Source organism: Watersipora subatra, chromosome 2 (assembly GCF_963576615.1).
Source record: "Watersipora subatra chromosome 2, tzWatSuba1.1, whole genome shotgun sequence".
Lineage (NCBI taxonomy): Eukaryota > Metazoa > Bryozoa > Gymnolaemata > Cheilostomatida > Watersiporidae > Watersipora > Watersipora subatra.
The window spans coordinates 19,828,099-19,841,360 of NC_088709.1; the positions used below are offsets into that span (position 1 = coordinate 19,828,099).

General features: G+C 36.3%; 1 protein-coding gene across 1 annotated transcript; it reads right to left on the reverse strand.

The window, feature by feature from the left end:
• Positions 1 to 665: 665 nt before the first annotated feature.
• LOC137388029 (innexin unc-9-like) lies at positions 666 to 11,578 on the reverse strand. Its single transcript, XM_068074548.1, has 4 exons — positions 11,559 to 11,578; positions 11,178 to 11,328; positions 2,527 to 2,674; positions 666 to 1,648 (listed from the first exon to the last, which is right to left on the reverse strand). The coding sequence occupies exons 1-4, from the start codon at positions 11,576 to 11,578 to the stop codon at positions 666 to 668; spliced, it is 1,302 nt and encodes a 433-aa protein (XP_067930649.1).
• Positions 11,579 to 13,262: the final 1,684 nt, after the last annotated feature.

The window sequence follows — 13,262 nt, forward strand, 5'->3', positions numbered from 1 at the left end:
TCCAGAGAATTAAAAATTAAGATGTGAAACAACCAATAAGTGGTCTACTTCTACACGATTGGCCAATTGCGGATTCGCATACATACAGCTGAGAAGATGTTAGAAAGTCTAATTTTGTAAGTCAATTTGAGATCTTTTTCTGACAAAATATATTATAGATGTTTGTTATAATTTACACTAATTAATGTCTTGATATATGCTGATACCAAAAAGGTTTCTAGTTATTCCATACAAAAGTAAGTTCCTTGCTCATAAATTTATGCAGCAAAACCTGATCCAAGAACAGCCCCATATGGTTGTTTTAATATTCCAAGAGATGAATAAATGAGAATAGTACGGTTGTTTTCCTGGCAAAGAGTCATGACTTTAATTTAAGCTATTAATATACAGTACACTGCAAATAGTCTTGAACTATGCAGTTATTCAAGATGATTGTTATAAAGAGAAGTATATTGTTAATCGTTGCAGTTCAAGTAGATATTTACAAACTCAACCCTCCACAATTGTGTCTTGTCATTGTCCTTGTTTTTACTGAGTCACAAATACTGACAGCTGTACATAACAACACCACTATTTACATGTATGTTATTCATATACAGGTTTCATATGTTGGAATTTTTATGTAAAAGGAATGGCAGCAGAACATTATGAAATGCATTAATAGTTCAAACTAGGCACTTTACAGACGAGTTGTCGTCTCCCCTTTCTCTGCATACTTGCTGTATGTATGGCGCGGTCTTGGTCGTTTGATAATTGCACTTCCTGTAATAGTCATAGAGGGCTCCTATGATCTCCGTAGTAACAATATCATTCGTGTTTTTAGCTATAACTCTTATTGCGAACACACCGTCCGGCCTCAAATAGTCTGTTACAAAATGTCGTATGCTGCGGACTTCAAGCATGCCCGTTTGCTGACGAACTTTGCAGATGACCTTGAGGTATCTGGTGATGTATGACTGGCAATTGGTACTGAAGAGCTGCCAGAGAAGCTGTAAGAAACCAAATGTGCTGAAGAAAAGGACGCAGCACATGTGGAACCAAAGATAGATATATATCTTTTCATTGAATAAGTTAATTGGCAGCGTACATTGTATGGTGTAGTCATGAACATTCTGCATTTGTCGAATTCGAAAATCACAGAGAGTTACTCGTGGAAAAAGGAATGTTTCAGGTTGTCTATTCGCAAACAGAGCTTTCACGACTTCAACCCCGTAGAAATAGTACGAGTCCCTTCCATCAGTTAGATAAGCGTTCATAACATAGAGTTGTCCGACAGCGTTGACGATATATAATATTTTGACTAGAACATAAAGTGACGTTAGGTAGTTGCCATATATTTGACCAATAGGAAGGCAGAAGTGTTTGGACATGCTTTGCAAACAACGTCTGTACCGACTACGACGATACTCTCTCTGATAGGCGAGAGCTCTGTCAAAGTGTTTACAGATGAATTTAATGCTTTTATCTCTGATATCAGGGTTGATGCTTTCCATGCCGGAGACGAGCAAAACCATTCTGTTCATATCTAGTCCAGGACGACCGTTGTTCATAGCCCAGACAATAGACGGTATGTAGCAGAAGAGGCCCTGCAAGAGCAGCATGAGAGGCACCCACTGGTAGTAGCCTATCACCTGCAGCCTTTCCACACCTGCAACAATCACACCTGTATGTCTACCTGAACAAACAGTGAGACTAAATACCTTCAAATGCAAGAAAACAGCCAAGATTTTGTTAAGGCGTTGATTTCTTATGTTTCCAGACAACAAACAGGTTTAAAATTACAGTGCTGTGCAATGGTAAGTAGCCCTGCATTTCATCATGGCTGGTGATGCAGGTATGTGAGGGTACATCAACCATTGTATCAGGATATATACTGGGTGTCATTAGTTGCACCTGCACTCTCTATCATACTGCATCAACTTGCCTCAAATGGGATAGCAGACCATATTATAAACCTGGTTCTATAATCGTATACCTCAATTTTCCATAAATGTAAATTTATTAATACAACGTAATGTGCTAACGATAGATGAATGCCTATTGATTCACGTATTGATTAATGATATTGAGTAAACAGTGCAAATATATATTATAACATTAAAAATGCCTTTTTGCTATTGTATAATAGATATTTCATTTTAATTCATGTTCATATCAACATTTAACGCAAAATAAATAACCTTAGTGTATCGCAAGGTTGTTTGGAGACATTCCATAGCGCAGCAACTTTTAAACTTTTTTTTACGAATATTGCAGATTTATTATTATGAATGTATTTGTTTACAATAATAATAATAATAAACTCCAATAGTATTAATAACGTAAGGTAATGTATACGCTTATGCTAGTAAGACTGCACACATTGTCTGGCACCAAATATTTAGAGCAAGCTCACCAAAACTCAACTCTGTTCCTACCCTTAGGGCCATTACAGCAATTTATCCATAAGCACTCTACAACGGCTTACACAACGCATAATGTTAAAGTCAAAACCCGAGACAGCTAGAGCAATAGCTGATACTCTACCATGCTTGTCGGGCATCTTCTCTATCGGAAGGTAGTAGGTGTTGCTGATCCAGCAGACGTGGTTTGTGTATTCTATCATTGCGTCTGTGAATGTAGCTGGGCACCAACAAGAGATTGGATCTCCAACATACTGTTTAGTGCTAACGATCTACAACAAGAGGAAACGCAATCTGACTGGATGGAAAAATGTGGTGCAACCAATTAACCTACTTTGCTTAAGGTGTTTTATCTATTAGCCGCTGTCTATAATCAATATTTGACCAATTTTCTAAAGTATTGACCTTTATAAAATGTAGTTTTGATATCTGTTAATTGGTCTAGTGACTCATCACAAGGTCAATATTTTATAATCTAATATGTAATGTTTCTTTATCTGTTGATAAATACCAAATAAATTCCTATGGTGGTGACAAAAATTGTATATCAAGATCAATAGTAACAAAAAATGACTCGGCAGCGGTGTTACTATAGCGCAAAGATGTCAAACTCAATTGTACATGGGGCCAAAATTCAAAACACAATCTAGGTCGCAGGCCGAACAGGATAAACATTTATTGAACACACTAAAACTAAATGTTTTTGGAACAAAAATATGGATAAAAATAGACAGGACTATATCTCTGGAACAAACTTCAGGTTAAATTGTATGTGGCCCGCGGGCTGTGAGTTTGACACATGTGCTATAGCGTGAGGGGGATGTCTACCGTTGTATGTGGCCTACTCAGTTGATGCTGAGGTCTACCACTTGACCTGTGTCCATTACCACATTCATCTGGAAACAGATTTAAGGGGGTACTGCGGTCAAATGTATGCATGGACCAGCAGCGTGGTGACAGCAATGTCAAAAGACAAACAAGTTACCTAAGCGAAAGAGAGGCTGAAAATTTTTTTAGCTTTTTGACAAAGCATTAAAGCCAAAATTCATCAAAAGCGTGACCTGCCCATCTAAATGGAAGCAAATTGAGTGCTTAAATTAGTTGTTCCCTCAGCCTAAAAGAGAGGTCATTGATTGAGGGTACTACAAATGTTGCTGAAGGAGTTTTATAGGAGAATCAATCTGACAGAAGAAGCAGCACTCGCTTTTCTAAGAAATACATTATCTTGGATACAGTTCAAGACGCAGATCCATGCCATAATTGTGGTTCTGCTAAGCAGGAAAACTGGAAGTGTAACACAGGAAGAGAATTCAAGCCTGTGTGTTGCTAGAATATATGCATGGAAATACTTGATAAAATTTTTATTTTTACCCTTATTCCTTTTTTATTGTAATTAGATATCCAATTATTTTTACTAGTCTTTTCTAAGATACATACAATTTAAGTGTTTATTGCTTACACAAATGTATGGAATGTGTTTTATCTATGAGAGACAAATAATACAGCAGTAGACTTCATGCTATAGTACTAATGTATGGAATGTGTTTTATCTATGAGAGACCAATAATACAGCAGTAGACCTCATGCTATAGTACTAATGGGAGATAGATCTTATGCTATAGTACTAATGTATGGACTGTGTTGTATCTATGAGAGACAAATAATACAGCAGTAGACCTCATGCTATAGTACTAATGGGAGATAGATCTCATGCTATAGTAGTAATGTATGGAATGTGTTGTATCTATGAGAGACAAATAATACAGCAGTAGACCTCATGCTATAGTAGTAATGGGAGATAGATCTCATGCTATATTTCGATAGACTTCACGCTATAGTTTAGTAGACATACTATAGTTTGGTAGACCTTACGCTATAGTTTGGTAGACCTCACGCTATAGTTTAGTAGACCACACGCAACAGTTTGGTAGACCTCACGCTATAGTTTAGTAGACCTCAAGCTATAGTTACACAAATGTATGGAATGTGTTGTATCTATGAGCAACAAATAATACAGCAGTAGACCTCATGCTATAGTACTAATGGGAGGTAGATCTCATGCTATAGTGGGATAAACCCCACACTATAGTAGTACCAACTCAGCTGTGTGTGTCACAAGAAACGGTGTGTTAAAGTTGGTAACAAAATTGGATGACTCAGTTTTGTGTAACCACAAAATTGTTGGTTTTATTTGTTGCTTAGCAACATTACACCTATTTTTTAGCACGATAGTTGTGTTTTCAAGGTCAACTTGCTTCATTAGCATTGTTTTATTGATAGGAACGATCTGTCAAATTGTACCAACCAAATTGCATCGATCTAATTTCTGCTGATCTTTGCTGGTACGATGTCAGTCCATGGCTGTATGTTTATCGATCTTATAACTTATTGACTGTTTATCGATCACATTTGTGTTACGAACAGTGACTTATGATAATGCCATTATTGAGCCTTTATGATTTTTAGCGCAAGAAGGAGGAATGAAGGGCGTCACATACTTCTATTATTATGCACTGTCGCTAAGCTAACCATAGATGTTCACTCGTCCACATCCTGTCTGGTGTTTACAGTATTATATGTCTTTCTCAACATCTGGTCATTGTTATCTGTTGTCACAGTCATAGATAATGACCAGCCACTGTCCATAATTTAACTATTGCACTTTATAATTGGTTAGATGTGTTGCCAGTTAAGCAACTAGTTCAGAAATATCGTCAATGAATGGCTACCTATCCAATCATCGTATATACAGGTAGTCTTAACTTAACAATGACTCGGCATTACAACGGTATGTCAAAAATCGTGAAAATTGTCAAAAATATACTTTGAAAAGCCAAATGACAAATAAATAAAATGAATTTTTTAAAACTATTTAAGCTAGCCTTGTCATAGTTTTAGGCACATATGGTATCAGATGTCCTGCTAATATCTGCTGTAGTTTAGGCCTTATGAAAAGATATGTGATACATACAAACATTAAATGAAAAGAGAAATGCCAAAAAAAGGAAAATAAAAAATAAGTAAAATACATAAGATCTATCGCTATGACTCTACAGTAGCCTAACATTAGTTTACATGTTTCTGCACACGCAAAACCTAAATAAAAAAAGATAAAATTGAACTCATTAAAAGCGTACACTTACTATTAAAAATCCAGTAGAAAGTAGAGAAAGGGAAAAGGTGAAGAAGTACATCACAATGTAAATGACCTATGTGTATGCAAAGAATGATCGAAAGGGAGGGAGTCAGTTGTTAACAGCGGGATTGCTTTTATCAACAGGGTTATCAAGACGGAACTCCATTGTCAAGTGTGGACTACCGGTAACTTTATTTCTGCTAGACAGAGTTGTCAGAGGCAAGCAGTTGCACGATTTGGTGAATAACAAATTCGGTCAATGAGAGAGTCACTACTACAGTGACAGATTATGGTCGCTACCAGCACAATAACAAACTACTCTCAGCTTAACTATCCTGGTAGTCACTGTGGCTTTCATGACAGACCACAGCCTGTAGCGGCTGCCATATGAGTTCACTCGTCAGACATATGACATCAGTAGATGTATGCAGTGACAAAAAGTTTTGATGGTCAATTTAAAAACCGCATGGCACAGGAACTGGACTCTCGCCAGCCACCAACTAATTTATTTCTCAACTTTACATATTGTTAGCGACCTTTACTAATACTTTGTGTAGACTTTATGAAGGGCTGGTGAATAAGGCCTAACTTACCAAACCTTTTTAGTCCAAGTTTTGAAACAATAAAGAAAGACAATATTGCAGTTGTAAAGAGCAGCATGTATAAAAATTGAAGCAAACCAAAAATAGCCAAGGAAAAGCAGCAACCAAGTTGAGAATGAATTTCTGAAGCAATGGTAGGCTTTCTAAGCTGCTGTCGGGCGTAGCAGCAATGAGAATGGTCATTGTTACCTTATAGGCTGCCACTTTTAGAACTCTATATAAATCAAGTTACTGTATCAAGAGCATTTAGAGTTGAACTTCTTATTAAGCCTGGTTTTTTATATATACCGTATATTACTAAAATAATAAATTAACTACTCAATGAATTTTAGTAACTTGCCTCGTAAGCTAATAGTCTAAATCTTTACTCAAATAATATCAATGTTTGAAATCAAATTAATAATCGTTACATGTAACTATCAACTGTTCTAGTTAATGACCCCGGGGCGCTTTAAGCGCGCGTATTTAGCCGATGTAATGAAAGTCATCACAATCATTCATCGCTACAGTAAGTTCAACGATCATTGTGTATACTTGTTAAGGTCGCAGATCTTCGGACCTGAAAGTTCCGTGACCAAATCTTCTGTGAAGTGAATTTTTTCATGCTAGATTTTAATTGCCACAACTGGACACATGGACAAACAAAAAACAAAAGGTGAGCAATTAGGTTTATATATATTGATTGGGAATAATTTCATTTCGAACAGAAATGTTTTTCAAATTGTGCTATACAAGCTTTTAAGTAATAGAAGTATTTTTGAAGTAAAAACTAACTTAACTTTAAGACCTATATTAACCTTAAGTAAGAAGCTTTACAAACAACTTCTTTAAGCTGTCTGTGAATTTTCAGTGATTACCTTTGAAACAAATTGTGTAACTCTCCTATGGAAATAATTCCAAGCCTGAGCATATTTGGGTGAGCATAACCACAAAATATGAATATTTAGGCCGGAGGCACCCGTATTCATTCCTAGCTAATGTCCAAATATGCGCTGGCTGAGCACTGATAGACCTTGCCCATGATGGTTCTCCTATGAACTAGTTTTAGGATAGAACTGCAAATGGTTTTAGTTTAACCTGTTTACAACAAAGATAATAATTCCTTTGGTATTTGGTCAGCCAAATACCGATACTAATGGTGGCATGTTCTATCTCCACACCAAGTTAAAATAGAATAGGGGTATTCAAACAGAGTGTGTAACTGCAACGACGCATCATTTTCTGATCGAGTATGTCTCTTAGCGAACACCACTATTTAGTGAGCTCCGACAGATTTTGTTCTTTCGTCTAAACTTCGTTTTAAAATATTTCTAACTCAGTTTACTGATTTGAATATTGATTGGCTGATTGTAGGTTATGAATGACACTATAGCATTGAGAACAGCCTCAGTGTGATTATTGTTGCACACTTCAAGTATGGTAGCTAGCTAGGAATGCGTAGACAAAGGTTACACTCAACCATGATAATAGCAGCACAGTTTGAGATTATAAATAGTAACATCTGAAGGAGACTAGAACAGTGACTCTCCTACAAAGAGCTTGCTTCCAAAAAAGCTGAAAGTTTGAGTTGGGTATTAGAAGAGAGTTTGAAGGACAGGGGAAACTTTTGGGAGAAGCTTGTGTGCGCAAACACATCACGTTTTCTCTCTTCTTTAGATTAGAAGAGGAGGAGGGGTGGCGCGTCAAGCGTAGATCTCATTGTGTATAGACAGAAGATGAGATGAACAAGAAAAAAAGGAGGAATGAAGAACTCCGTATCTGTTCTGGGTAAAAGTCGGAACTTGACGGGTGAGTCTATAATCAAAACAGGTCTGTGAGGAAGTATCTGCCAGATTAGGAAATCTTTGTGGCTTTTGAGAAAAGAGTCACACATCAAACAGTAGTGTTTTTAATGTATCTGTAGATCTTTATAGACATTTTTAACTGGAGAAATCTTTGAGAGTAAGAAATTAACCTTACAAACGTGTGTAGTTTCTCGTAGCCAAAATTAGGCAGTTATACCTAAGGAAGTGAATGAAGCTAACAAGTTAAAGATCTCCAAGAGGCATTTTAGATAAAGGTTCAAGGCGGGAAGTCTGCCAGAAGAATATATAAAGATAAGGATGCCCTGTGAACATTAAACTTGAAGTAGTCAAGGTGATTCTGCAACTGGTTCTGTGCCTAAATGGTTCAATTCTTGAACCAGTGTGAGGTGATTACCATCATGCCCTTACTTGGGTCGTAAGGGAGGCAACCCTTCAATACGAAGGCAGCTAAACATGAGAAAATGTGTACCAAACTCTGCCCATGTATTCTGCCAAGAGAAGACAAATGACTGATGTCATCCCTAGTATAGCGGCTAAAACTACATTCACTGGTACATGCATACCTATACACCCTGGCATAGTGCCAATATTGCATTATCATTTGATAAGAACATAGATTACTATCGCTAATGATGCTTCAAGGTTTAAAGGCCATCGAGACTTTTGTTTTTATATACTGGAATAAAAACCTCAATAAAGTTGTTAGTATATATCATACATATACATAGATTCACATTTATAGAGACTGGCAAATCTTGATTTAGAATCCACCTTCAATTTATTCAGTGGTTAGACAACTCCATTCAAATAATTGTTGTGAAAGACAGATACTATGGTGAACCCTTATTACAAATGGTTTTTTCTAAGCATATACATGTAGCATACTTGGTGTTAACAGAGCCTCAATAATCCGACAAACATCTCCCACTCAGCATAAGTTCATCCAAAGACACTCTTATGCTGGAAATCCCAGAAAGCAGTTCTCTAACTAAACACTACTCAGAATTCTAAGGTGAATTCAACTAGCCTGTGCCTTACATCTAATGTGTACAAACAAGTTGTGTTGCCGACGAGGCTCACCTCAGAAGCACACTTGGCATTAATGAAAAACTAATTTAACCAGTTGAAAGAATAGAAAGGTATTGCATCACTAATGAGCATCAAACAAAGTCAATGAAAATACTGAGTGCTGACATCATCAAACCACTTCTTGTAACCTACTCTGACTGTTTGAAATTCCTAGACTCATGAGTCAACCAGCAATGACAAGATTTTAATAATGTAGCCCTGGGTCCTGTCTGGATAAACCATTGAACCATGGTAGCACATAACTAGTGGTAGCATTGGAGTTCCTATTCCAGTTTCAAGCTTTTTTTATAGCTAATGCCTAATCTTTGCTATGACAACTCTTCATTTTTTTGTGATGTCATTTTATCGTTGTCGGCCATCTTTATACACAAATTTATTATTAAAAACACGAAGCTTTTGCAAAGAATTTTTGAAAACGATGCCTTTGTTTGCAATTTTTTTTATTATAGTATCAAAACAACACCAAAAAGTACTATTAAATAAAAGAAAAACGACCGTTTTCTACAAATATGGCAGCTTTTTCATGAACAAGCGCATGTGCAAACGACTTGATGACGTAAAAAAAATGTTGGATAGTCATGTTTGTCTGTCCAAAACCATGATGGGAGTGTTAGGAAAATAGATTGTCTTGCACAGGAATTGGACTAACATATTCCGCTTTACAGCCAAGACCGCTACTAACTACGTCACTGTACCACTTCTCCATGTCAAAGAATTATTGTGCGCATAGTTATTACACATCATTGTCTCTCACAGTGCACATGCCCGCCAGCATACTAGTAACTGTTAATAACTTAGCATGTGTAATTGTGTATCCAAATTCCCCCACAATCCTTTGTCTGCTTTAGCATGTCTGCTGATACATTCATGTATAAATACGCTGACAATCAGTCAGCACTTCTGCTTATATGATTACGGGAGACAGCTGATTTAACGGTATACTTTTATTGTATTTTGTATTTTATCAGTATTTAGTTGGGTATGACTGCCACATCACATACAGGCACTTTTACATGTAGTCAATTCTTTGTCATACAGGGCTATCAGGGTACATCTGAACACACCTGTAGCGTCTACCATGTAATGTACCGTGGTTATTAGAACTCGCTAGGAAATTATTAAAAATGCATGACTTTTTTGGCGCCATATTCAGTTGCTGTCGCTGTTTAAAGGCAGCACTGTAATGTTATAAATTTCTCAAGTTTGATTAAATTTGAAAATTTTTTAAATTAAGAACCATCATTGGATTTGGTTTTAGCTTTTTTCACCAACTTATGCTGACGAAAGAAAATCAGACTTGGTCGATAACGCAAATAAATAAATAGAATACTAACATGGGAATTCTATTGTATTTAAATAGAAACTCTCATAATATAAGGATGTTCTTGATAGTGAATGGACAGGATGTGCATGTTGTTTGTGGGGCGGAGTTATGATGTGGGAGGTTGAGTACACATGATAGTCTGTTAGAGCACTTTGAACAGCAGAGATCCAAAAATGACGAGAAAATTTTTTTCGGCCCAAAGCCTAAAACATTTTTAGGCCTTGGGCCTAAAAATGTTTTCCAACGAGTTCCCCAAAGAGTTCCCAACTACATATAGCAGCAAGAACTTTTATACTGTACTTTAATAAATTCAATTAGATTTCATGAAACCCAGCACTGAGTCACCCCAAAGAACCATATGATTAATTTGCTGCCATTTTATATTTGATTTAGTCGCTGTGTTGTCGCTCTGGTGACAACAACTTCTGGTGTATTAAAAGTACTTGCTATCGACACATGCCGTTGTGTAGTAATTGATCTGTACCTGCCAGTGAGTATGTTTCTAAGTAAAATCTTAGACGTTAAAAGGTAATTAAATTTTAAATTGTCACTAAATTCAGTTAAACAACTATATATAAAATTATTTATACACAAACATTTGTTTAAAGCTGGAAAAATCATACAACTCATAAACATTATATGGCCATGCAAAACTTACAAGGACAAATTATTTGGCTTTTGCATCTTTTACCTATAGTCTGCTTCACAGCGCACACACTGGCAAGCCCAGTCTCAGTATTGCATAATACTTCTTATTTCACCTACAGAGTACAACAACCTAGTAGGGAGTGTTATGTGAATATGAACGGGTGTCCTTACCACGGTGAAGAGAGCACAGACCATGACTGTGTATCTGTGGCTAAGTCTATCATAGACATCATCATCCCAGCGAAGAGCAAACTTGGAGACTTTGGATACTGCCTCCAAGAAGCCGGACATACTAAAAGAAATAACAAAGCCATCAACCTGGCTACATGAAGCTAGGCCGCATTTCAAATGTCGATTTCAGTCTTTGTACACATATATTCAATTACTTTATTTAAACCTATAAAATTTCAAAGTATTTGAAAAAATATATTTCAAACTGACTGAAATTTAAAAGTAATTACAAGTAAATAAACTCTTCGCATATAAAAAAGACGTGTTTCAAGTTTTGCAACTTGAAAATTATATGAGAATTGATGAAAATAATGAACATACAAAAACCCGAGCTCCTCCATGGCTGCTCCTCAGTACCCAGTACACTAGTCTTTTGACACCCTATTAACAGTGCTCCGAACTGACACCCTATTCACGGTGCTTCGAACTGACACCCTGCTGACAGTGCGAGCAAACTCTCTATGCTGCACTGATTACATAACGCTTTGGAGGAATGTGAGTAGGGAGAGAGGACAGGCGGAGGCAATTAGGGTGTAGTTAGATGCAGATGGTTGTGTAACTGTGAATAAGTAATCACTTACATGTGTCTAGAAGTGTACATAAGGTAAGACAGCAATGGTCCAGCACTTATATTTACACTGTATCTTAATTTTCAGCTACTTCCTGTAGGATCTAATAGGTTTAAAACTGTACATGACATACATACAAGTTAAGCCTGCGAAGTAGAGCTTGTTTGTAATGTCCGGATAAAAACATGAGTAATAATTGAGAACAAACCAGTGATTCAAGCCAGTTAACATATAATAAGCTATACTATAATTGGTAGAAGAGATTTGTGTACAATCATGATTCGCTGATCTCTTTGACTTCATTTTGTCCACTTAAGCTGGATCCCCTACCACAGACCTGGGAGTTAAAGCCCTTATCTCAAGGTCTTAGCCTTGCTAAGGTTATTTGTATGTATAAATATATATGTAAATATATATATATATATATATATATATATATATATATATATATATATAAATATATATATGTATATATGTATATATATATATATGTATATATATGTATATATATATATAAATAGATGTAAATATATATTTACATATAAACATTTATGCAAATATATATTTATATACAGTATATAAAATTAGACAATTTTTGACTAAAATTTTCTCGCGGTAACAATAATGTTGTTTCGCACTTAGCACTCGTTAGTCTGTCACTCTAGTCGCAGGCTCATGACTCTAGTCATGAGCTGACTCATAACTATCTATTTGTCTAACTTCTCTATCTATCCCAGATAGACAGAGAAGCGAAATAAAAAGAAATGGATAATATACTCTGAGCCACTGTGAATGGCACTTCTAAAATATTAATCTAGGCAAGCATTGAGGGCAAGGATTGTAAACAGGAAATTCAACACCAAGGAGGCTAGCCTCAAATTGCTGATTAATGTAATCCCTTATCTAACCCTGTCCAGTATTATTTTATTATAATTATGTTTGCTCACCCTAATCTTTCAAAGTAATGAATTGGTGAGCAGGTAATGTGACATGTCTATCATAACATGATGTAACCTTAGCTGTAGCATTAGGGGTTAAGAGCTAACATGAGACATAGGTAGACATTAAACATGGTAAACATGAGACATGGATAGACATGGATAGACATGGATAGACTTGGATAGACATAAAACATAGGTAGACATAGGTAGACATGAAACATGGGTAGATAAGAAAACATGGGTAGACATGAGACATGGGTAGACATGAGACATGGTAGACATGGGTAGACATGGAAGACATGAGACATACGTAGACATGAAACATGGGTAGACATGATACATGGTAGACATGGGACATGGTAGACATGACACATGGTAGACATGAGACATTGTAGACATGAGACATTGTAGACATGAGACATGGGTAGACATGAAACATGAGTAGACATGAGACATGGGTAGACATGAGACATGGTAGACATGAGACATGGTAGACATGAGACATGGGTAGACAT

Excerpts from the sequence above, each read along its gene's own strand:
- LOC137388029 (XM_068074548.1), bottom strand. The coding sequence starts at position 11,578 with ATGGAGGAGCTCGGGTTTTT. Across the intron at positions 11,329-11,558 it reads ATGGAGGAGCTCGGGTTTTT|CCAGGTTGATGGCTTTGTTA; the intron begins GTATGTTCATTA and ends AGCTTCATGTAG. Across the intron at positions 2,675-11,177 it reads TCTGTGCTCTCTTCACCGTG|ATCGTTAGCACTAAACAGTA; the intron begins GTAAGGACACCC and ends CTCTTGTTGTAG.